Source organism: Aspergillus ochraceoroseus (genome assembly GCF_002846915.1).
Source record: "Aspergillus ochraceoroseus IBT 24754 chromosome Unknown P175scaffold_4, whole genome shotgun sequence".
NCBI classification, from domain to species: domain Eukaryota; kingdom Fungi; phylum Ascomycota; class Eurotiomycetes; order Eurotiales; family Aspergillaceae; genus Aspergillus; species Aspergillus ochraceoroseus.
In genome coordinates this window covers 1,573,654-1,596,394 of record NW_024468479.1, presented here as the reverse complement: position 1 = coordinate 1,596,394, position 22,741 = coordinate 1,573,654, and the positions used below count along the sequence as shown (strand labels likewise).

General features: G+C 49.3%; 8 protein-coding genes across 8 annotated transcripts; 4 read left to right on the top strand and 4 right to left on the bottom strand.

The window, feature by feature from the left end:
- Positions 1 to 200: 200 nt before the first annotated feature.
- Positions 201 to 2,652, bottom strand: P175DRAFT_0557663 (putative DNA directed RNA polymerase III subunit Rpc82). Its single transcript, XM_040900790.1, has 4 exons — positions 2,468 to 2,652; positions 2,344 to 2,400; positions 1,407 to 2,228; positions 201 to 1,346 (listed from the first exon to the last, which is right to left on the bottom strand). The coding sequence occupies exons 1-4, from the start codon at positions 2,477 to 2,479 to the stop codon at positions 327 to 329; spliced, it is 1,911 nt and encodes a 636-aa protein (XP_040752370.1). The 5' UTR covers positions 2,480 to 2,652; the 3' UTR covers positions 201 to 326.
- A 234-nt stretch (positions 2,653 to 2,886) lies between these two features.
- Positions 2,887 to 4,849, top strand: P175DRAFT_0557662 (ubiquinol--cytochrome-c reductase subunit 2). Its single transcript, XM_040900789.1, has 4 exons — positions 2,887 to 3,241; positions 3,343 to 3,517; positions 3,624 to 4,477; positions 4,550 to 4,849. The coding sequence occupies exons 1-4, from the start codon at positions 2,996 to 2,998 to the stop codon at positions 4,643 to 4,645; spliced, it is 1,371 nt and encodes a 456-aa protein (XP_040752369.1). The 5' UTR covers positions 2,887 to 2,995; the 3' UTR covers positions 4,646 to 4,849.
- Positions 4,850 to 5,522: 673 nt separating this feature from the next.
- Positions 5,523 to 7,444, bottom strand: P175DRAFT_0501610 (putative mitochondrial DNA replication protein (Yhm2)). Its single transcript, XM_040897207.1, has 6 exons — positions 7,171 to 7,444; positions 7,084 to 7,108; positions 7,002 to 7,020; positions 6,844 to 6,940; positions 6,103 to 6,775; positions 5,523 to 5,961 (listed from the first exon to the last, which is right to left on the bottom strand). Exons 1-6 carry the CDS (start codon positions 7,244 to 7,246, stop codon positions 5,907 to 5,909), a joined length of 945 nt encoding a protein of 314 aa, XP_040752368.1. The 5' UTR covers positions 7,247 to 7,444; the 3' UTR covers positions 5,523 to 5,906.
- A 973-nt stretch (positions 7,445 to 8,417) lies between these two features.
- cit1 (citrate (Si)-synthase CIT1) lies at positions 8,418 to 10,256 on the bottom strand (the record flags this gene model as incomplete). The annotated part of the gene is made up of 7 exons (XM_040899956.1): positions 8,418 to 8,606; positions 8,692 to 8,992; positions 9,056 to 9,672; positions 9,731 to 9,778; positions 9,841 to 9,925; positions 9,999 to 10,063; positions 10,137 to 10,256. The coding sequence occupies 7 exons, from the start codon at positions 10,254 to 10,256 to the stop codon at positions 8,418 to 8,420; spliced, it is 1,425 nt and encodes a 474-aa protein (XP_040752367.1).
- A 1,791-nt stretch (positions 10,257 to 12,047) lies between these two features.
- Positions 12,048 to 14,943, top strand: P175DRAFT_0436733 (Nrd1 complex RNA-binding subunit; the record flags this gene model as incomplete). Its single annotated transcript, XM_040893819.1, has 7 exons — positions 12,048 to 12,167; positions 12,263 to 12,508; positions 12,738 to 12,840; positions 13,022 to 14,084; positions 14,157 to 14,325; positions 14,379 to 14,583; positions 14,639 to 14,943. 7 exons carry the CDS (start codon positions 12,048 to 12,050, stop codon positions 14,941 to 14,943), a joined length of 2,211 nt encoding a protein of 736 aa, XP_040752366.1.
- A 1,150-nt stretch (positions 14,944 to 16,093) lies between these two features.
- P175DRAFT_0458952 (O-acetylhomoserine aminocarboxypropyltransferase/cysteine synthase family protein) lies at positions 16,094 to 18,353 on the bottom strand. The gene is made up of 6 exons (XM_040894690.1): positions 18,141 to 18,353; positions 18,018 to 18,072; positions 17,866 to 17,949; positions 17,445 to 17,804; positions 16,815 to 17,383; positions 16,094 to 16,713 (listed from the first exon to the last, which is right to left on the bottom strand). Exons 1-6 carry the CDS (start codon positions 18,188 to 18,190, stop codon positions 16,536 to 16,538), a joined length of 1,296 nt encoding a protein of 431 aa, XP_040752365.1. The 5' UTR covers positions 18,191 to 18,353; the 3' UTR covers positions 16,094 to 16,535.
- Positions 18,354 to 19,207: 854 nt separating this feature from the next.
- P175DRAFT_0479484 (MARVEL domain-containing protein) lies at positions 19,208 to 19,802 on the top strand (the record flags this gene model as incomplete). The annotated part of the gene is made up of 3 exons (XM_040895395.1): positions 19,208 to 19,289; positions 19,362 to 19,641; positions 19,706 to 19,802. The coding sequence occupies 3 exons, from the start codon at positions 19,208 to 19,210 to the stop codon at positions 19,800 to 19,802; spliced, it is 459 nt and encodes a 152-aa protein (XP_040752364.1).
- Positions 19,803 to 20,160: 358 nt separating this feature from the next.
- P175DRAFT_0479483 (putative arginine transporter) lies at positions 20,161 to 22,540 on the top strand. The gene is made up of 2 exons (XM_040895394.1): positions 20,161 to 20,850; positions 20,925 to 22,540. Exons 1-2 carry the CDS (start codon positions 20,646 to 20,648, stop codon positions 22,403 to 22,405), a joined length of 1,686 nt encoding a protein of 561 aa, XP_040752363.1. The 5' UTR covers positions 20,161 to 20,645; the 3' UTR covers positions 22,406 to 22,540.
- The last annotated feature ends 201 nt before the right edge of the window (positions 22,541 to 22,741 follow it).

Here is a 22,741-nt window from a genome sequence, read left to right as displayed (position 1 = left end):
TTATACATATTTTTTTTACCTTTTTTATGTGCTGGTAGTTTGTGTAATTGTAGTTCAGGTTAGGTCATGGTATGGAAGCCATTACCAGATACAGAGTAGACCTTTTCACTTTCTTCCTATATATGTACACATATATATACCCAAGAAATGAAATAGAACAAACTTTTTGATTGTACTTTGAATTTTATTTCTTTCTTTCCTTTCTCTCTCTCTCTCTCTCTCTTGTTTCATCGCTCATAACTCCATGCAAAATGCTGACTCGAAATCCTACCTGACGATAACTCTCATACGAATGAAACAAAGGGGGGGGGGGGGATGCAAATGATTTAATAATCCCGCATCACAGCCACCATATCGTCCAACCGGGCAACCTCGCCCAAGAGCAGCGCCTCCTTTGCCCTCCATTCACGCAGTCGCTCCAGCTCTCCCTCGGAAAGATACCGTTCCTCGTTGCCCTTGACGTCACTGCGCTCGGTCTTCTCGAGGAACTCCTTTAGACGGCTGCGCTCGACCCTTAGCCGTTGCAAGCACCGCGCCATGGACTTGTAGGTGTCTTCGAGGACACTGTCGCGGATGCGGTCGGGGTCGTAGTACCACAGGTAGATGGTGCGGGAGGGCTGACGTTGGGCGTCGCGGGGTACCTCTTGGAGGTCCACAAAGCCGCCGGTTTGCATGCTAGCGAGGACCTGACGGAGATCCTTAAAGGGGAGGAGACTAATTTCTTGGAGGCGCTTTTCGTCAAGTTTGCCCTTTGCTCGGAGCACGCGGACGACCCGCAGCGCAACGTCGCCGTAGCGGGACTCGATCATACGTTCCAGCTCCAAGTGGCGCAATTTCCGGGCCAGGTGGCGGAACTCAATGACCCAGGTGGAGAGGCCGCCAACGGTGCGTTTGGAGGTTAGGTTGAGCGGGGGTTGGGCGAGTAAGAAGAGATGTTGATCGATTGTATAGGTGCGGTTGCCGGATGACGCGGAACCATTGACGCCGTTGGGGCTGTCTTCGTCGTTGCCGTTATCGGTTTCTTCAAAAGAGCGCTTTCCGAGTCGGCTGCTGGCTTGAGAGCCATCCATGGGCGCAATAGACCCTGTGAGGTCGAGATATGGGTCGACGTCGCGGGCTATGGAGGAGAGGGGGATGGCAACGGAGTATTGTTCGCCTTCTTCGCCTTCACGGGGGATTTCGACGGAGTCACGGCATCTGGGGGTTTGGTACTCAATACGTCGGAGCAAGCAGTCGTATATTTGTGCTGTTTCGGGGGGTGCGTCGCACTCAGCCAGTTCAAGGAAACGTCGGTTTCGAAGTGCGACGTCGAGTTTCACGTAGTTCACGCGAACTGTCAATGAAGACTGGGACATCAGAGGTTAGATTCATCAAGACCCGACCTTACGAAAATGGCAAAGAATTACCTCCATCGGGACATCATCATCCCACCATTCGTTGTCGTCCTCCCCATCGTCGTCTTCATCATCGTCGACATAATCCATTCGCGCTCGCTTACTTTCTGCATCGTCTGAGGCCCCGTTTCCATGTCTTCGCTTCACTCCTCGAGGAACCCCGTTGACCATTAGGCCACGAGTAAGATCCCCGTCGAGTCTTTCCTTCATCATCGCAGCTACTCTCTCTGCCATCTCCTCTTCCAGCCTCTTGCCTTTCAAGCCCCGTATATCTTCCTTGGATTTCAATGTCCGTTCGATATCAAGGACATTGTCAGCATGACTCTGTAGCTGTGCCTCTCGAACGCGAATGACGTATCCATGACTCGCTAGAGCTTTGAGGGTTGGATGAAGAAGATTCGTTTGCTCTAGAGTATAGTCGCCATTCAGCCCATTCACATCATCTCCATGCTCTTCATTGTCTCCGTTTTCCTCGTGGCTCCCGTTGGCTCCGTTGGCGATAGGGGCTTGCGCCTGTAACTCCGGGAGTGTCTCGAGATGACTCACTTGCGCATGACCGAGATACATGATGGTGGACATGAGGGTTGCCGCATACTTTCCCAGTCGATCCTCAACAAGCTCCAAAATTTTGCCGGTCCGGACTAGGTGGTATGCAGACTGTAGGTTCGCGCTGTAGTAGGTAACGCCTTCGTCAACAGCAGTAAAGTGGTACACAAGGTGGTGCTGGATCATAGCAACTAGCGCCGCGCGGAGTCGAGATTCAGGAAGACGAGTGAGAGCCATGAGTCGTTGGATATTGAGCCGGTCATAGCGGTGAAGGGTTGAGAATATTCGCTGTTATTAATGAAAGGAAGAAAATAAAGAGTCAGCATATATATGTCCAGCTTCTCATCTCTCTTTACACCTGTTCGCAAGGAATGTAATCGTCGGCGTACGACCCCAGACATACCCCGAAGAGCTCGCCAAAATTATCTTCAACCAGGAGCACCCCCAGCTCCGCCGCATACTATAATATCCTATTAGCTACCAGGACGAACCATCGATGCAAAAGCCTAAGCCACTCCGTAACGTACCTGGGTTGCCATTTTTATAGACTTCTAGAGAACCCCTCCAGCGTCAATTCTCTAGAAGGAGAACAGTGGTCACCGCAAAAAGGGCATGGGGGGATAATATGGCCAGCCAATTCACTTCAATTGCAGTTAACCGAAAACCCCAGGCCTGTGAGCCCTACTGAATGCCTGTTGTGTCGTCTTTTCCCCTCTCCTTCACGGCCTTTTTTTTTTCATTTTCTTATCGCAAATGCTCCGACACGGACGGCAGATCACGTGCGATTGCAGTCAGCTGACCCCACGTGATTCGGGCTGCCGGTTCCGCCCGCACTCGCGATTTGGACCAATCAGGGCTCGAGTAATCAAAGCCGCCGGCATCAATTGAACTTGAAGCTTTTCAGACATCGTTTCAAACCCCGTCCAACGACCAGCCCAGCAGAAAGCCGTCTTCTGCCCTCCCTCCTCTCCCACCACCACCCTTCCTGTTGCTGCAAAGCCCTCACCGGCTTCTCACGCTTCTCTCCTCCAGATTATCCTCCCACACATGCGATAATGCTTTCGCGGTCTACCATCAGTCGAAATGCGCCCCGTGCGCTCCAGAGCGCTGCCAGCCGTCGGGCCATGGCCTCTGCTGCGACCCCCGGTCTTCAGTTCGATGTCTCTGAGTCTGCTGGCGTGAAGGTTGCCAACACGGAACCTGCTGGTCCTACTGGCACCCTGGCTCTGGTTGCAAAGGCGGGTTCCCGCTACCAGCCCTTGCCTGGCTTCTCCGATGCCCTCGAGCACTTCGCTTTCCAGGTAGGTTTTCAATGGGATCCAATTGCTCCTCTTCTTACTCCCGACGTACTTGGCTGGATGATTTCTAACGGCTGGGGCTCTTCTCTTTGCTCAATTCATAGTCTACACTCAAACGTTCAGCCCTGCGGATCACCCGGGAGGTTGAGCTTCTGGGCGGTGAATTTTCCTCGACACACTCGCGTGAAAACATTGTCCTCCAGACCAAGTTCCTTGCAAATGATCTTCCCTACTTTGTGGAATTGCTGGCAGAGGTTGCTTCTCAGACCAAATTTACCGGTAAGCCTTCCTACCTCTGGATAAATATATATATCAGACAAGTTTGTGTACATGGGTCTGACCAACTCGGTTTTTTTTTTTTTTTTTTTTTTTTTTCGATATACAGGCTACGAGTTGGATGAGGTCGTTTCCAAGCTCCTGAAGCTCAGGCAGCAGGCCCTGGCGGCCAACCCTGAGGCTGTTGCTGTTGATGCTGCTCACGGTCTGGCTTTCCACCGCGGCCTGGGCGAGAGCGTCAGCCCCTCGACCACCGCCCCCCTGAACATTTCCGCCGAGGCTCTCGCTGAGTTTGCCCAGCAGGCCTACGCCAAGCCTAACATTGCTCTCGTCGGCAGCGGTGTCAACTCTGCTGAGCTCTCTAAGTGGGTTGGCGATTTCTTCAAGGGTCTCCCCAGCTCTGGCACCTCCAGCCAGTACCAGCTCAAGCCCACCACTGCCTCCAAGTACTACGGTGGTGAGCAGCGTATCTCCTCCAAGGCTGGCAACGCTGTTGTGATTGCCTTCCCTGGCTCTGGTGCTGCCGGCACTGCTGCCTACCAGCCCGCTGCTTCCGTCGTCGCTGCCCTGCTTGGTGGTGAGTCCACTATCAAATGGACCCCCGGCTTCTCTCTCCTGTCCCAGGCCACCCAGGGCTTCTCTCAGGTCCGCGCCTCGACCAAGAACTATGCCTACTCCGACGCCGGTCTCCTTGCCGTCACCCTTAGCGGAAAGGCCGACCAGGTCGCCTCTGCCAGCAAGAGCGTCGTCGACGCCCTTAAGAAGGCCGCCGCCGGTGAGGTTGCCAGCGAGGAAATCAAGAAGGCTGTTGCGCTCGCCAAGTTCCGTGCCCTTGAGTCCGCCCAGACCCTCGAGACCGGTCTCGAGGCCACTGGCTCTGCTCTCATCAACGGCAGCAAGACCGTCCAGATCAGCGAGGTTGCCCAGAGCTTCGATGGTGTGACCGAGGCCCAAGTCAAGGAGGTGAGTTACACATTCCCCCCTACTATATCCAAGATACCATAAGAAAGAGGTAGCTAACCATATTCTAAACAGACCGCCAAGTCTCTCCTCTCCGGCAAGGCCTCCGTCGCCACTGTTGGAGACCTCTTCCAGCTCCCCTACGCCGAGGACCTGGGCCTGACCGTCTAAGAGTTTTCCTCCAACCACGCACGCCCCACGAACCCTCAAAACCAATGTACACAATACATGCTAGACTGGCTTGATTGAAGAAAGAAGGAAGAGAGAAAGGGAGGGGGGAAAAAAAAAAATATTTACAAAGCGTCGCTGCCAACTTCTCATGTGTCTAGATAAATCTCCGCAGATATCTCTTTCTCTTTTTTTTTTTTTTTTTTTCCCTGCACCTTACTCTATTTTCTTTTTTCTTTTTTTTTTTTTGGTGATAGTTACTGAAGCTGTAGTTGTGTGACTGTAATACAATTTTTGTACCCTTATTTATTTATTACTACATGCTGCTTGTATTTGTAGTAAGTACACTTATTAGGCTGTATGTAGTCTTTAGTCTTATGGAGAGATATATACATACATATATATATGTATATATATGTATTTATTCACCCACTAACTAATGCCATACATTCAAAATAAAGCCCTCTCTCTCAACCAAAAAAAAAAAAAGTATAACAATAAGAAGATTTTTTCTACAAGATACAGAATAGAATAGAATAGAAAAATAATCTACTTGATAATATCACACACACACACATGCTTACACCTAAATGCTTCTCTCTCCCTCCAAGTGTGACCTGCCTAGCTAAATAGCATAGCTTGGAACCAATACACCACTCACTACTGTAGAAATACAGGTAGGGTTACCCAAAAGTGAAAACATAAGTTGGGTGAAGGGGATCAATTGAATCCTATTAGTGGTAGTAAGTATGTAACTAGTGTATATACATGTATAGTAAAATATAGCTTGCTCTTTGTTACTGTAGGGTCTAGAATATTGTTTGCTGCCTTGGTGTGGTACGATGTCTGTTGTATAGAGTTGCTGTCGTAAGAGAGAGAGAGATATATATAGTTTTCATTATCTATAAAACCCTAGCATTAAATACTTCACTCCATTGTAACTAGAAATAAAAGGACCACTGCTGGAGAGATGGTTCTTCTGAGGGCGAAATTGATCTGACAATTAGACTATCCGGTGTCGGCTTATGGCCTGCTAGCTATGCCACGTGGAGAAGAATTTATAGGAGAAATCAATAGAAAGCTGGTTTGTCTTGAATAATTATCTATAGATGTATTAAGTATTGCCTCTATCCAGGACACGGATGAATTCAGGCTACAGGTGTCTTTCGTCGGCGTTCAGAATATCGTACAAGGAGATCCCGATAATCCACTCGCCCCCACACATCCAAGACCATGCATAGCAGAAGGGTATTTCAAACCTTCTCTAGTGCTTCGCGGTGACTTTGTCGCCCGTCAGTTTTTCGACTGCTTCCTTGGCCCTATTCGGTGCAACGGAGACCCACACGTTAGCCCACTTTCGCGCCTCGGTATATCACATGGGGGTCGGGGGAAGGGAGATTAAATAGATTAAACTTGGGGGACAATTTATCCGGAGAGATAGGGGAAAAGGATCAACTTACATGTCACCAAGAGCCACCATGCAGACAGTCTGCCAGATTCCGAGACCAATGCGGGGGGCCACACCACGGTAGAGACCCTTGATACCGTTGCTGTCGTAGATATACTTGAAGGCCTTTCCAACAGTCAGGTTCTTAGGGCGGTTGGGGTCCTCAGTCTTGCTCTGCATTTCAACACGGATGACTTCGATTGGCTGGTTCCAGGCAGAGAGACCACCTCCTAGACCAGATGCAATAACCTTCTCAATGGCAGTGAGCTTCTCGCTTTCGTCCTTGCCGGTGACCTTGCGGAGACCCTGTTCTGCTAGGCGAGAGAGACCAAATCGAGAACCCCAGTTTGTAGTCTGACGAATGGCAACGGCGTTGACACCACGGTTGATACCTCGGATACCTTCCTTGCGGTAGATGTCCATGAAGGTTGCAAACGTGCTGGGAGGCTTAACACCCTGCGCAGCCATCTTATGCTTCGTGATCTCAACCGTCTTCATGCAAGTACAGAAACCCATGGTTGCATAGGCCTGGGCAACTCCACCAGCCATACCTCCCGAGATACCAGCGAGGAAGTCAGGGGCACCTAACACCTTGGCCTGGAATTCTGCTTCCGACGCGACGAAGAGAAGAACAGCGCCTTTGGTGGAGGCCTCAATCCAGGCCCACGGAATGAGACCTTGATAGTCTGCATGATTATGATACGTTAGGTGTTGTTGTTTCCCCACACCTCGGGTGAAAGAAGCGGTTACTTACAACCGAGGATCCCGCCACGACCCCATATCCGACCCATAGCGCCAGCGAAGCTATCGCCTCGGTTCGCAGCCATGGTTGTCTTGATCACCTCCAGCGGCTATATAGATGATGTTAGTACGAGAGCGGAAGGGCGAAACGATTCGACAAGGAACCCGTACCTGTCCCAAAGTAGTGACCCTGGGAGTCAAAAGTTAGCGCACGAACTCTCTCCTGATATTGACAGGAAGCTGGGATACTTACTCAAACATGTTCAACCCGGCACCCACTGTAGGAAAGCCATTAGAACAGGGATTATCTCTAGAGAAACCGTCGGGTAGGGATACGTACGCAACAAGTTGCTGAACTTGACAGGCTTCTTCTCGAGCTGGGGGGCAGAGCCCAACTCTTTTACAGCAGTAGACATCTCTGACCTTGGGGAGCACTGAAAGGGGCCCTGACCAAGGGATTAGGGGGGGCTTCGTCGCCTAAGGGATCACGAAAAAAAGGGAAGAGAAGCGATGAGAACGACGCAAACGCAGAAGTTCAGTCGGACTAGGAGGTGCAGAGGATAGAGATAGTAGAGAAAGGGAAGTCAAGGTAGAGTGGGAGAAAGGGAGAAGAAAAAAAGAAAGTTCGACAGAAAAGTGAAAGAGGAGAGGATATATAAAGGGAAAGCAGGTGGGAGAGATGCATACAAATAGGACTAGGGAGTCCCTAAGATTCCTTAGTAGGGACTGTAAACTACACGGTAGCTCTTGTCACCTTGGATAAGACGGGGGGCTGCCTGAAAAGCTAGGCCAGACCTGGCCACCCTTTGGCTGGTTTGCAGTTCTCGATTTGCCAGGCACTAGTCCGGATCGAGCCCTCTGACGGCCCGTTCGACGCTAACCCGGTTTGGCTGTTGTTGCTGGCCCGAGGCCATCAATCAGGTTGAGACCAACGGAGAATTTCGGGTCTCCCCCAACAATTACGGCCCTTCTTTCTTCCTACCCCGCTGATTGGGAAACTGTTGAGCCGACCAAACACCAAACGGCAGAGGACAACTCTAGAGTCTAGAGTCTACGTACCTAAGATAGCTCTCCTACCGGGGTAAGACCCTTGGAAAAGAAAAACAAAAAAAAACATAATAATATAATATTCGGGTGACGTTGTGTTTCATTTTGTCCAACGTAAGCCCTCTCTCGCCCAGGCGACCAAGGAAGGGATTTAATTCCGCCAACACAACATCAGAGCATCCAGTCGGTCTCCGAGGACTTTGCAACACCCCCGGAGTTTCTACGTCGATACGGAACCGAGGTATCAGATCAGAACCTTTCTTATCGAGGCTAATTTTGCCGGGGGGTTTCTCTCCTGTTGCGCCGGATGCATCACCGCTTACAATGCCACAAAAATTGGTCAACAATGACATGGAATTCAAGTGTTGTTACAAGGCCTGCTCGAACAAGGTCCTATCATACATTAATCGAACTAACCCCAACACTGTCATCCGGCCCAGTCTAATAAACAAAAGTTACAATAAAAATAATACAAAAAGGCTGTGTTAGAGATCGTGAATGCTGTAGTTCCCTCCCAATTTTTCATGTCATCCGAGTACTTCAAAGCTTGGCACCAACAAGCTTAGCATAGGCCTCAGTGCTGAAACTCTTGGGGCGCTCGATAGGAGCACCAAGAGCACGGTCGATGATCAGCTGAGGAAGGACACCCAGAGCACGGGAAACACCGAAGAGGACGGTGTAGTAGTTAGCCTCGGTCAGGCCGTAGTACTGGAGGAGGACACCAGAGTGCTAAAGAAAAAAAAGAAAAGAAAAGAAAAGTGACCGTCAGTATCGTGTCCCAGTTCAAATACTAGGGAGGTTCCGAAGCACTTACAGCATCAACGTTGGGGTAGGGGTTCTTGGTCTTGCCGTGCTCGGTCAGAACACCAGGAGCGATCTTGTAGACCTGGCTGACCAGCTTGAACATAGGGTCATCGGGCAGCTTGCGAAGAGCGAATTCACGCTGGGACATGTAGCGAGGATCAGTCTTGCGAAGGACGGCGTGACCGTAGCCAGGAACGACACGGCCAGCGTTAAGGGTCGACCACAGGTAGTCCTTGATGGCCTTGTCGCTGAGGTCGTTGCCAATGTTCTTCTTCATCTCAGTGAGCCAGTTGAGCACCTCCTGGTTGGCCCTGTTGGAATACATCTGTTAGCGGCAAGACGAATCAAGGCATAATTTGGGAAAGCTTCCTTACAATCCGTGGAGAGGGCCAGCGAGACCGTTCAAACCAGCAGCCAGAGAGAGCATGGGGGAGCTCAGAGCAGAACCAACAAGGTGGGTGGTGTGAGCGCTGACGTTACCACCCTCGTGGTCGGAGTGGATGGTGAGGTACAGACGCATCAGTTCAACAAAGTCCTTGTTGTCGGCGAAACCGAGCTGGTTAGCCAAGTTGTAGGCGTAATCCTTGTCCTTCTGGATAGCAGCAACCTTGCCATCCTTGAAGACGTTGCGGTAGATCTTGGAGGCAATGGTGGGCAGCTTGGCGATGAGGTCCATGGAGTCCTCGAAAGTGTAGTTCCAGTAGTCCTTCTTGTTGATACCCTTGGCATAGGCCTTGGCGAAAGCGGACTCGTGCTCCAGGGCAGCGACGGCAATGGAGAACTGGGCCATGGGGTGAAGGGTGCTGGGGCAGCGGTCGATGAGCTCCTCGACGAACTTGGGGAGATCGGAACGAGCAGCCCACTCAGCAGACAGGTCGCGAACCTGCTGCTCGGAGGGGACCTCACCGGTCAGGAGCAGCCAGAAGAGACCTTCAGGCAGAGGCTCCTCACCACCGGGGGCCTTGGGAAGAACCTTCTGGCACTCGGGGATCTATATTGGCGGTTAGCGCACCGCAGCACTGGGCATTGAAGGCACGAGAATAACTTACAGTGAGACCACGGAAACGGATACCCTCCTCAGAGTCGAGGACAGAACCCTAGGGCGATAAGCGTTAGCAAACTCCAAGAGGGGTTGTTGTCGCGAGTGTGTATCGCCTACCTCCCACACAAGGGACTTGATGCCACGGGCACCACCGTAGGCCTGGTCAAGAGTGACCTCGCCAATGACCTTGCTACCATGCTCCCTGTAAACTCCCATCATTATAATTAGCAATTGTTGCGCAGCGAGGACCTGATCAGGGGGACCAGTGTGCATACTTGCGGAGCTTCTTGACCTTCTCGATCTCGCCAGGGAGCTTATCGGCGAAAGTCTCCTTCAGGGACTGGATTGTTGGAGCGGATGTCAGCCCAGGAAACCAAGAGATGAAGAACAAAGACTAGAGCAGCAAAACAAACCTTAGCCTTGCCGGTAGAGTAGCTGCGCAGGCCATTGAAGGCAGCGGACTGAACAACGGGCTTGCCAGCAAGGGCGCTGGAGCGAAGAGCAGAAGTTCCGAGTCTAAGTGTGGAAGCCATAATGGATTAAACCACTGAGAAAATGTGGAGTTGAGTGATAGATAGGAGAATAAGAGAGAGAGGGGAGAGTGAGGTATATCAAGACAAACGTGTAGGGGAAAAGAAAAGAAGAGGAGGTTTCGGGGAGGAAGAAGCTCTTTTTTTTTTCCCATCTGGCCGTAATAAGAACAGCCGGTACCAGGCCTGTACGGTACCAGCTGGGCCGGACCCATGGCAGCGATGGCAGCAGGTATGGTACGGTAACCTTCGTGTGTACAGGGCCGGTCTCCCGAATGCCCAGGTGCCCACCAACAACTTCCTTGCATGGCAGCAAGCTTTACTCTTTGAGTAATCTACCCGCCCAATTCCGTCGCGGAGTCCGGAGTAATTAGATTGAATATCTTCAAGAATATATATATCATGTCAAAAGTCTGTCCAGGGGGATGAGAGAGAGAGAGAGAGAGAGAGAAATAGCGATATAAGTACGGTACTTGTATGAACAAAGCCTTGTCTAGCAATATACAGAATATACGGAGTACAGTACATACTGTAGGTACTCCATATGTTCCGCAAGGATGCCCCGGTGGTCTTTCCCTGTCGACACGAAGCCCCAGTCTTTTCCTTGTATCCTGTCGGCCTCAGGCTAATGACGTCGGCAAGTAATCGTGTTCCGTGCTATCCTTAGCTTGGCCGTCCACTCGCCCATGGGACGGGCCCCGTCGTCATTATCAGTTCGGAAGCATAGGCAAGGAACCTTAGAGACATGCCCGTGTTATTATATACAGGTATAATATTATTATTACTATTCAGCTGGATCATGAGATTATCCCGAACTACCCGGATTGGATTTTAGGATTCTTTTCTTCTTTGTTTTCTCCCTTTCCCCCTGGATTTTGACTACGCATTTTATAGAGAGTAAACTACCTACTCTGAACAGAGCAGGTACTCCGTAGATACTAAGATACACCTAACCTTAGGTAGGTATGTCACTAACTTCTTTTTGGTTAATTTTTCTGTTGTCACATCCTTCACTAGGTCCTTTCGGCTCACCGGCCGGCTATCGACGGTGGTCCTTACCTAAGGTTCTCTCGCTGCCCAGGTGATATTAACGGATTCCCTTGTGATTGGCCAAAGACGGTGGAGTAGAGTCATGTGATATCACATGATGCCAGAAGAAAAAGAATGCCTCAGGCACTGAATGACTAATCTTACCTGAGCGACACGTTTCCACTTTTAGACTAGCCCGACATTCTAAATTTTCCCTCACATGACTTCCTGATCAAGTTTTCTTTCTTCGTCTTCTTCCCCCTTCTTTTTTTTCAACAACCTTCTTTCCCCTCTTCATCTCCGTCTCGCGACCGCGAATCCTCTACGCTGTAATTTTGTCGCTTTTTTGTGTCTTTGCCATTTCCTCTGCACTTTCACTTTAGGTCGTACCCTGTACACGTACTTATTGACGAGTTACAAAGGTCTTAAAACACCATCGCTGAGCTGTGTTGCAGCTGTAGGCGGAAAGGCCCCTGGCCGTAGTGACACGACCAGAAACCCGCTTAGGAATTTACGCTCCACGCCTAGGTTGAGATTTCGCGACCCAGATTTATCTCTGGTGTTTTACCCTTAAGCATCACAATATTTTACCCCTTGCTATTGTACTGGACTTGCCGGTAGGAAAGACTCGTTCGGAGCCAGGTACTTGCTCTCTCGCCTTTCGCGAATTTTCGTCCTGGCGCGATAGTTGGGTATCAGCACGCAGCTGGGCACCTATCATTTTCCTGTACTGGATTTGCGATATCATAACAAACACAATCAACCATGTCTTCCGCAGTAGCAGAACTGGATAATTACCTCCAGTCTATGCTGGCCCTTAAAGCTCCAGGTGTTTCGGGCTCTAAAATCAACAGTATCACGTCACTCTGCACAGCCAACGTTCAGGTATTCCCCCCCCCTCCGCTATTATGAAGTCTTTGGTTAGACCGCCACGGGCGTAAAGAATCCCATGCTAATCTATGCCTTCTGGTCTTGTGCAGAACGAATCCGTCCTCATCCAGAAAATCTATACACATTTCAAGAAGGCACCAGGAACACACAAGTTGGGCGTACTCTATGTCGTAGACTCTGTAACTCGACAGTGGGTAGATGCAGCGCGCAAGGCAGGCCAACCATCCGGTAGTGCTGCGCCTGACGGGACCTTTGCCGCTGGTGTTAACAGAGTGACCGAACTGTTACCCGTCTTGATGACTGATATCATAAACAATGCTCCCGAAGATCAAAAGGTACGCTCTAGATGCAATATGCGAATTATCCCATTATCACAGGGGTTGCGTGCATACATAAGGCCGATAAGATGCGAAGATCTACTCTCGCAACGCCGTCATAAGAATTGTTCCACGTATCTCCCGCGATATATCCCCTTGTGCATAGAAACCACTCTCTCTAGGCATTATCTTTTTTCGCCTTTTGGTGACGAATAGTCCAACTTACGTATTTGATCCATCTTCATAGGAAAAAATCAAGAAGCTGGTCGACATTTGGGAACGTGGATACACTTTCCCCGCGCCCATGCTTGCGTCTTTCAAGGAAAAACTAAACGCGCCCCCATCTCACAGTAAGCAAAATGATACGCCCTTTCTCCCCCTCCAATATGAAGGAAATACGATCCCTCATATTCTCAAAAAAGAAAAAAGGCAGAAGAAGAAGAAGAAGGCAGCTGAGCTCCAGAATGAGCCAGGCTCTTCTAGTTTTAAATAAAATTTGGGACCCAATAATTCTGATATATTTCTTGCTAGATATTGAGTCAACCACTCCGGAAGGCTCTCCAGCGCCCAACCATGTGCCGCTTGGGGGCCTGCAGCAGCAATTGCCAACTAATGGTGCGGCAGCGGCAGCGCCTACTCAAGCAACACCGGACACTTCCAGTATATTGAAAGCCTTAGCGGATATGGCTAAGCAGAACACCGCTGCTCCCGCAGCCCCTGCCATGGCCGCTCAGACTAATCCTCTTAGTGCATTAGGTCAGCAGAGTACAGTTTCGCAGCCCGTGTCATCATCCGTAGACCAGGCTTCACAATCCCAGAGTGGGCAAGCTGGCGTAAACCCATATGGAGCTATGACCGCGCCGTTCGCGGCTTTGAGTAATGTGGCTCAGAATCCTGCCCTGGTTCAGCCACAGAGCCAGAGTCATACTCCAAACCCATTAACTGCTGCACAAAACCCACTTGCTGCGTTGCTGCCACAGGCAACCGCAGCCCCAGCACAGCCTCCCAGTCTAGCGCCCGATGCTCTACAGCAACAGCTCCAGCTTTTGCAGCTGCTGGCTGCGCAGGGGATCCCGCAGGACCAGTGGGCGACTGCCCTTCAAATTCTTAGTCTCTCCGGTGCCGGTGCCGGTGGCATGCCCAATGTTAATGCCGGCCAGACCCCCGGATTTAATCTCCCGGGTCAGAATGTGAACGCCTGGGGCGCCCATCCAGACTCGCAGTCACGTGATTTTGACCGGGACCGCGAGCGGGATCGCGAGTTTATGCGTTCGCCCCCCGGCGGATATCGTCGTCGCTCTCGATCTCCTGGCTGGGACAGACGTCGTGAGGCATCTCCCCCCCGCCGTCGGGATAGTCCTGTCTATGGAGAGTATCATGGCGATTCGCCCGGTCGCAGAGGCGCAGATCCTCGTGGTCGACGAGGCAACGAGTATCGCCAGCGTAGTCCTCCCGGACGTCGACGCCGTTCTCCGTCTCCCCGCAAGGACCCAGCCCTCCCCCCACCAGGGCCCAAGTTTCTTGAATGGGATTATTCTATCGGGCAAGGTAATATCAAGGTCTTGAGTCGAACTCTGTTCGTCGGTGGTGTAACGTAAGTTTTACTTTCCTGCGTGATTCCCTGCTGGTATCACGTCATATTACACATCTTCTAACAATTTTATAGGGCACCAGAGGCTCATCTGCGCTCACTGTTCGCCAAATTTGGTGTTGTGCAGACATGCATTGTCAACATTGACAAACGACACGCTTTTATCAAGATGATCAGCCGACAGGATGCGATCAACGCTCGTGAAGGAATGGAATCGTACAAGGCTGGGGATATGCAGCTCAGGGTGAGTTTATTTATGTCTCCTGTTCTCCTGAGGAAATAGCTAATAGAATCTAGACTCGTTGGGGAGTTGGTTTCGGACCCCGTGACTGCAGTGATTATCAGACTGGTGTCAGCATTATCCCTATCGAGAGGTTGACAGAGGCGGACCGAAAGTGGATGCTTACTGCCGAATACGGTGGTACTGGAGGAAGGTCCATTGAATCCGGCATGGTTGTTGAGGAGCCAGATATCGAAATTGGCGCTGGAGTTTCATCCAAAGGTTTGTCATTCCACTGTTTCCGTCTTGGATCATTCTCACTCACCCATTTAAACAGCAATTAGCAGACGCATTGCAACCGATACTGGCGGCAAACGCGGCCCAATTTCCTCTCGCGCACAGCAGGACCGTCCTCGCCGCCCAGAGCGTGAAGGGCCTCCAATGGGCATGGGTGTGGGGGGTCAACCTGACCGTGACGCGTCCAACATGAACAACGTTGGCGTCCCACCGGCAGTTCCTGGCTTTGGCTTCTCCTTCCCGGGTATGCCCATGTTCCCTCCTGGCTTCATGATGGGAGGAGCACAAGCTGGGGCATCAGGCAGCACTACACAGCCACCACCGCCTGGCCAAGGAGGTAACTAAGCCTACTAGTTACGATTCGAAGTGCGAGATACGACAGATACGACAAATGATTCCCCAGTATGGGCGGTACAGTTTTTGTCGTCATTCCATTCAGCTCTTGTCTTGATATCTACCAACTTTTTAACTTTGTTCTTCTTCTTCTTCTTCTTCTTCTTCTCTTTTTTTTTTTTCTCTGCCATTGGATTCGCCAGTCCTCTTGGGAACCATCATGGCGTTTGAGCTTGAGATTGCACATCTGAATAGACCACTTGATGATCGTCTCTCCGTTTTAAATGCTCCAGCGATGTCATCTGCATTCTGCATCGCGAAAAGCAAAGCAACCCACTCGCAAAGGAACGAAGAGACTCAACCAATGAACTACGAATCAGGGGATTGATTTATCAGACCTTATCCGTTCATCCACATACGCCTTTTGCATTGCTTCTTCTTCTTCTTCTTCTTCTTCTGAATCTCTGTACTTCTTTCTTCCTTTTCCTTTTCTCTCTTACCATTTTCTCCTTTGTTGGCGGCTGGAGTGGATTATCACGGTGTTAGTCTTTACACGTCTTCTTCATTTCCATGTTTTATTCCTGTCCTTTTTTCTTGAATCGTTTTTATCCTGTTTCTCTAAAAAGTCAATGCAATGCTGCTTATGGTAGGCAGTAACCCAGATGTATGTACCTTTTTTTTTTTTTTTCTCTTTTCTGCCTTGTCTCAGCTACTTACTGGGCCGTAGCAAGCCAAGCTAGCTTAGTTACAGTCAATGCCTCAGTGGCTTTTAAGTTTAAATTCGATGCCATCATGGCCGTCACATATGCTGTATACACCTGCCTACGTATACCTAAACATAGATATATTCTTTTTTTTTTTTTTTAGTAGTCTTGCATCTAAATTTGACTTCAATTAAAGAATCATATGTGTGGAGGCACCTAAGTTCAGGATCTTCTTCTTCTTCTTCTTCTTCTTCTTCTTTTTTCTAGGAGAATGTAAATCTAACAGGGGATGTCTGTTTCATTTAAGAGGTGAATATTAAGTGAGTGAGTGAATGAGTAGTTATACCTGTTAACAAAGTAATAGAGTAATAAAGTAGTAAAGTTGTAAAGTACTCAATTTAACAAATCCAGGAAGCTACCAAGTAACTACATAACTAAGAACTACTTTTAACTGTTAACTAGTAGTTGGGACTCTGCATTCTAGATTAACTATTAGCTAATTGAGTAGGGAAGTACAGTACTCTACATAGAGAGATATGCATATATACATGTATATGGTAGTGTATGAATAGGCATACTTTATAACTGTTAGTTAGTTAGTTACTCAATATTATTAAGTACTAACTAGTGTTTACCTTTCCTTGCCTGTTTTACATATGTATGAATGAAGTACATACTTGGTATCTAAAATGAAGACAAAGACAGGGCGTCTATGGATAGAGAGAAACGAACTTGAATTATTGCATGTAGAATAAGTAGGAAGGAGGCCTTGGGTAGAAATGAAACGAAATGAACAGATAGTGATTATTATTATTATTATTATGAACGAAGAAAGACGCCTCAAATTGTCAATGGGGGTTATGTATGGGTTATTCGGATTCAGATTCCACGGCCTGGGCGTTAGAAACTAGCCTGGAAAGATTGCTCGAAATCAGCAATGATGTCGTCGATGTGCTCGGTTCCGACAGAGATCCGGATAGCGTCTTCGGTCACACCGGAGCCTAGGCGTTCTTGTTCGGTCAGTTGTTCGTGGGTGGTGGTCCAGGGGTGGATGGCAAGAGTTTTGCAGTCTCCGACACTGAAAATTAGGTAATGGTTTGTGAGTTTTATATGTTTTGTGTTGGTGATATAGGTAACTAGGGGGGCAGTTATGTATGTGGGTTGGGTTGGGTTGCTTACTTTGCGAGGTTGGAGATCAGCTTGAAGTTATCAACGACCTTGCTGCCGACGGCTGCGCCTCCCTTCACGCCAAAGGAGAGAACTCCACCAAAGCCGCGCTTCAGATAGCGTTTGGCAGTTGCGTGGCTGGGGTGTTCTTCCAGGCCAGGGTACGAGACCCAGCTGACGTACTCGTTCTGCTTGAGCCAGTTTGCGAGGGCGATGGCGTTGGTGGCGTGACGCTCAGCACGGAGACTTAGGGTCTCCAGACCCAGGAGGAGCTGCTGGGCAGCGAAGGGGTTCAACGTAGAGCCGAGGTCACGGAGGATGTCAAGACGGACCCGAATCGCAAAGGAGATTGGGCCAAAGGTTTCCCAGAACTTCAGACCGTGGTAGCCCTCGGAGGGCTCAGTAAACTGGGGGAACCGTGCCGCGTGCTTACCCCAGTCGAACTTGCCGCTATCAATGACCACGCCTCCGATAGTTGTACCGTGTCCACCAATCCACTTGGTTGCGCTGTGCACTACAATGTCAGCGCCGTGGTCGATCGGTCTGAAATAGTAACCACCAGCACCGAAGGTGTTGTCGACCTGAAACCACAGGGTGAGCTTCTTCTTCTTCTTCTTCTCCTTCCCAAACTTGAATACGTACCACTACGGGAACGCCCTTCTCGTGGGCAACTTTGGCTATAGCTTCAAAGTCGGGCACATTGTACCGTGGGTTGCCAATGGTCTCGACATATACAGCCTTGGTACGGTCATCGATGGCAGCAGCAATGGCCTCAGCGCCGTCGCCTTGGACAAACTTGGTATTAATTCCTACACGCGGGAAGAAGACCTTGAACTGGTTGTAAGTGCCGCCGTACAAGTTGCTGGTGGCTACAATGTTGTCTCCAGCATGGGCAAGGGCGGAGATGGCCATGAACTGAGCAGCGTGGCCGGAAGATGCAGCAACCGCAGCAACACCACCTTCCAAGGCAGCGATACGCTTCTCGAAGACGTCGACAGTGGGCTGCTCAGATTAGATGCCATCAGCATACAGAGCAATGCAAGGTGGATGTGTGATCACAGACATTCATCATACGGCTGTAGATGTTGCCAAACTCTTTGAAGCCAAAGAGCCTGGCACCGTGTGCGGAGTCATTGAAGGTGTACGACTAGAGGGGGATGGATGGGGTTAGCTTGGTAGCTTGTTCAAGAAAAGCAGTCCATGAAAATAACATACGGTCGTTGCATAGATTGGGACCGCACGAGAATTGGTAGCAGAGTCGGGCTCATGACTGAGAAAGCATCAGTTCATCCAAAGTCAGAATGTCAAGAACTCTATAGAAGCACGGGAAATCCTCACCCTGCATGGAGCTGGAGAGTCTCGAAATGGGACTGTGGGAGGTTGGACATGATGAAGAAAGAACCAAGGCTATCTCAGTAATCAAAGATGGACAGGAGGGTTGAAGACAATGAGAGGAGGGAGAGGGGCAAAGTCCATGTTATTATATATATGCGGGGGAATGAGGGTTCTGAGGGGGGATAGTTGCGTGATTGAGACAGTGACCAAATTGATGAAGATGAATTGTTATTAAAATGAAGCGATAGAGTTAATGTGTAGATGATGATAGTCCTGGTTAATGAATAGTAGATAGTATGTACCTATCATTTCGTGATATGTACTCGACATCTTGACAAGATATTATAGACCTCAAGTTGTCCCGTTTAGGTAATATATAAGTAGTAGGTCTCTCTCCGCAATCTACTCGATCAGGGCCCATTTTTTCTGAAGAAAAGGAAATAAGCATTCTGATTCTCCTATTAACTAAATCACAGAGACTAGAGAACCAGATAGTGTCCGTGTAGCTTTCCGTTTGTGGGTTCAATTTCCCACTCTGGTGGATTCCAGACCCTGCTGAAGATACGGCAAATATTACTACAATAGTCCTTAGCAGCAGTTATTAATAGATGTCTTTCTTCTGTTCTTTGTATGAAGGAAGCTACATAAACCCACTTGACCTCGTGTTGTTGTTCGTGCCCAGCCGCTTGTGGAATGAGGCAGCTGAATTCCTTCAATCACAAGCTCTCTGCAGACAGACTACTAATTACGAGGCTCTTATTTAATAAGAGGTACCTAATTAAGATTCAGCTGGGCTGGCCCTACCGCGTATTTGAAGCTCCAGTTCTGCACCTCCTTGAAATTCAAATCCTTTCTCTTTCTCTCTCCTGCGAGTGCACGTCAATACTACTACTATCTAGTAAAAGGTCGGTCAAGGTAGTCCCTTCTAGCTGCCTAAATTCTTCCCCACGTCACAGATTGTTTTTTAAGCTGCCCTCTTTTGTTGAAGGAGTTGTATTTGCTGATTGATATTTTGCAGTAGAAACCAGCGACAGATCGAATTTTGTTTAATCGCTTGAGCATCAGTAGCGATGGCTTCTTTCCCCATAATGTACCCCCTTCGCGCGGTTCAGGCCGTTTTCGCGCTGATTGTTCTGGCTCTGACAGGACATGGTTCGTTGTTGTTGTTTTTTTTTTTTTTCTCTTTTCTCCATTATTTTCATCGTCATATCTGACCCCTTCCAGTCATCAACCAGGCACGGGGTGGGGCAGACACTATTAACTTCATGTTATTCAACGGCATTTGGACTCTGTTCATTGTAGTCCCCTATTTTATTGTGGCGCCCATGTTCCTCCCTGTCGTTGCGCATCGTTACGCTGTCGCGGCTGTGGATGGAGTCACCATGATCTTCTGGTTCGCTGGTTTCATTGCTCTGGCCACTGATCTTCCTGCTGCGTCTACTTGTGGGCATTATGGGCTTTGCCAGGAGCTGCAGGCGGCCGTAGCGTTTGGCGCACTTGACTGGTATGTTATTGAGGTCCCCAGTTACTTTGGAAAGATCGTAGCTCACATGGATGGATGTGTGTAGGGCTCTCTTCGTGGGTACCCTTGTACTGTCAATCATGGCTGCTCTCCGAAAGGGACCCAGCTCTGAGCCTCAGCCTCCGACCACTGTGGTGCCTTGAGTCTCGAAAGAAAGAAAGAAAGAAAGAAAGAAAGAAAGAAAGAAAGAAAGAAAGAAAGAACTTGAATGTTGGAATGGAAGCTATGACGTCAATATCCCGCCGCTTTAACAACCCTCGTTTACCCTTAATGCTTCTCAAACCGAATTCAGATATTAGTTTATATACCCATGTCGATCGTTTTGAATAAATTATAATCATGATGATTAACTAATGAATCTTGCTTTGCCGACGGGATCCGCTTAGAAAATTTGGTGAGTTTCCATTTGCGGCGTCCTGAGTAAAATCCCTTAATTATTACGAGAGGAAAAAAGAAAACGCCCTTTTTTTTTTTTTTTTTTTTTTTTTTTCTGGCCACATCCGCCAATTCGCCATTCGCCATGTCGAGGATTTCCTTAACGGATGCTCAGACCAGTCATCGGACGAGAGATCCCTAGTTCAGAGTCCAGACTGTGGCACACAATGGGGAAGGCAAAGAAAAAAAAAAAATCTGTCCCGCGATGGTTGGTCTGTACCTAATATAACCAAGTATCCCAGTCCAAAACGATAACGTTGCATTCGGCAGACTTCATTTCTTTTACATAACCTACTCTTGTCAGATTCTCCTTTATCTGCTTCTACTCTGCGGGAAATAGAGACGGGGGAATCCCAGTCTACCTGGGAGGGATTTTTATTGATCTTCCTTCAATTTGAACCAGAGAGAGAGAGAGAGAGAGTCTGAGACTGACATCTTCCACTTCGTTATCTCTGCTCTTTCCTTTCCTTTCCCCCTTCTCTTCTTCTTCTTCTTCTTCTTCTCTGATTCATCGCTGCGCTTTTTGCCAATTGGACCGTCGAGAGCCAGCCATGGCCTCTGAGACTGATTTCACCCCCGTGGCCAAGGAAGGAAAGGACAAGATGCCCAACGAAGAAGCGGTTCAGCTCCCTGCTCCTCCAGCTAATGGGATCGACGACCTGGACTGCGAGAAGTATGGTGCCGGCCCCGAGTCGAATCCACTGCCAGACCTGAAGCGGAAGCTGAAGAGTCGACACTTGCAGATGATTGCTATCGGTATGGTTTTCTTGATTTTCCTCTGCGGCAGCCCTGCCCCAGGAAGGCCACATGTGCTCACTCACGTATGCTAGGTGGTACCATTGGTACTGGTCTGTTCATCAGTAGCGGGACTGCGATTGCGACGGCCGGACCCGTGGGGGCTTTGATTGCCTATATCTTTGTCGGTTCGATTGTCTACTCCGTGATGACCGCTTTGGGAGAAGTCGCGACCTATATCCCGATTCCCGGAGCGTTTACCGCATACGCCACCCGTATGATTGACCCTAGTCTCGGTTTTGCTATGGGTTGGATCTATTGGTTTTCCTGGGCCATTACCTTCGCCTTGGAACTGACCGCGACGGGGCTGATCATTCAATTTTGGGACCGTAGCATCAACATTGCCATCTTCATCGCTATCTTCTGGGTTTTGATCACCATCTTCAACTTCTTGCCCGTTAACTTCTTTGGGGAACTGGAGTTCTGGTTCTCCAGTATCAAGGTGCTGACCGTGGTCGGATTTATGATCTTCGCCATTTGCATCAACGCGGGAGTGGGCGATGAGGGTTACATTGGGTTCCGCTACTGGGTTCACCCCGGCCCCTTCAATCCATACAAACACGTCACGCCTGAGTCGACGGCCAAGTTTGTCGGTTTCTGGGCGGTTCTCATCCAGGCCGGGTTCTCCTACCAGGGGACAGAGTTGGTCGGTATTGCCGCTGGCGAGACCGAGAATCCTCGCCAGACTGTGCCGTCGGCTATTCGCAAGACCTTCTTCCGTATCCTGTTTTTCTTTGTCCTGACCATTTTTTTCATTGGAATTGTGGTGCCCTCCAACAACGACAACCTCCTCACGGACGGAAACGATGCCAACTCGTCGCCATTCGTCATTGCCGCCAACCTTGCTGGTGTCAAGGTTCTCCCCTCGATCATTAATGCTGTGTTGTTGACGGTGGTGCTCTCGGCCGCCAATTCCAACGTCTACAGCGCTAGCCGTATTCTGATTGGTCTGGCCCAGGAGGGATTTGCTCCCAGGTTCTTCAAGAAAACCACCAAGAACGGGGTGCCTTACTACAGTGTTGCCTTCACCGCCTGCTTTGGTCTGCTGGGGTTCATGAATGTCTCCAGCGCGGGAAGCACTGTGTTCAACTGGTTCCTGAACATCTCGAGTGTGGCCGGTTTCATTAGCTGGGCTTCGTTGAATGCATGCCACCTCGCGTTCATGCGCGCGTTGAAAGCTCGCAACATCTCCCGCGACCTGCTCCCCTACAAGGCTCTGTGGCAACCGTTTTACTCCTGGTACGGGCTCTTCTTCAACATCCTCATCATCATCACCCAGGGGTTCACCTCGTTTATCCCCAGTTTCAATGTCCGGGAGTTCTTCATCGCCTATATCAGTGTGATTCTCTTTGTGGTGCTCTATGTCGGACACAAGATTGTCTACCGCACATCGTTCGTCCAGCCTATCGATGCCGATATCGACACGGGCCGTGTTGCCTTGGAGAACGAGTACTGGGAGACCACGACTTCGGACGAGAAGTGGTATAAGCGAATGTACAAGGCACTTTTCTCCTAAGACGTGCTCGTTACCTCATCCAATCTTTGTATATTTCTGCTGGGGTCCCGTTTTTGGATGTACATTATTATGTTGTTTACGTTTTTGGATGTCAAGCATTGGCAGGGAGTTTGGGTGAATTAGAAATATATATCTATATAGTTATTTATATATATATTATTAAGAATAAGTCTCTACGTGGACTTGTAATCTAAAATTTCAATTTTCAAGAGTTTCCAATATGAATGCAGAGTACAGTTTCAGGGCTTCACATGCATCTGGACCTTGGACACATCTAACGGAGGAGATTGTCTTTCCTAGCAGTTAGAGCTTACTCGGGTAGGTAACAGAGATGAG

What these genes read in the sequence shown, in the direction of transcription:
- P175DRAFT_0557663 (XM_040900790.1), bottom strand. An exon ending in ATTTTGGCGAGCTCTTCGGG is followed by an intron (nt 2,229 to 2,343) that starts GTATGTCTGGGG and finishes CATTAATAACAG; the next exon opens with CGAATATTCTCAACCCTTCA. An exon ending in ATGATGATGTCCCGATGGAG is followed by an intron (nt 1,347 to 1,406) that starts GTAATTCTTTGC and finishes CTGATGTCCCAG; the next exon opens with TCTTCATTGACAGTTCGCGT.
- P175DRAFT_0557662 (XM_040900789.1), top strand. Translation starts at nt 2,996, where the DNA reads ATGCTTTCGCGGTCTACCATCAGTCGAAATGCGCCCCGTGCGCTCCAG. An exon ending in TCGAGCACTTCGCTTTCCAG is followed by an intron (nt 3,242 to 3,342) that starts GTAGGTTTTCAA and finishes CTCAATTCATAG; the next exon opens with TCTACACTCAAACGTTCAGC. An exon ending in CCGAGGCCCAAGTCAAGGAG is followed by an intron (nt 4,478 to 4,549) that starts GTGAGTTACACA and finishes TATTCTAAACAG; the next exon opens with ACCGCCAAGTCTCTCCTCTC.
- P175DRAFT_0501610 (XM_040897207.1), bottom strand. Translation starts at nt 7,246, where the DNA reads ATGTCTACTGCTGTAAAAGAGTTGGGCTCTGCCCCCCAGCTCGAGAAG. An exon ending in CAAGTTCAGCAACTTGTTGC is followed by an intron (nt 7,109 to 7,170) that starts GTACGTATCCCT and finishes GCTTTCCTACAG; the next exon opens with TGGGTGCCGGGTTGAACATG. An exon ending in TCGTGGCGGGATCCTCGGTT is followed by an intron (nt 6,776 to 6,843) that starts GTAAGTAACCGC and finishes ATAATCATGCAG; the next exon opens with ACTATCAAGGTCTCATTCCG.
- P175DRAFT_0458952 (XM_040894690.1), bottom strand. Translation starts at nt 18,190, where the DNA reads ATGTCCAACCTCCCACAGTCCCATTTCGAGACTCTCCAGCTCCATGCA. An exon ending in AGAAGGGCGTTCCCGTAGTG is followed by an intron (nt 17,384 to 17,444) that starts GTACGTATTCAA and finishes CTGTGGTTTCAG; the next exon opens with GTCGACAACACCTTCGGTGC. An exon ending in CTGATCTCCAACCTCGCAAA is followed by an intron (nt 16,714 to 16,814) that starts GTAAGCAACCCA and finishes CCTAATTTTCAG; the next exon opens with TGTCGGAGACTGCAAAACTC.
- P175DRAFT_0479483 (XM_040895394.1), top strand. Translation starts at nt 20,646, where the DNA reads ATGGCCTCTGAGACTGATTTCACCCCCGTGGCCAAGGAAGGAAAGGAC. An exon ending in CTTGCAGATGATTGCTATCG is followed by an intron (nt 20,851 to 20,924) that starts GTATGGTTTTCT and finishes CACGTATGCTAG; the next exon opens with GTGGTACCATTGGTACTGGT.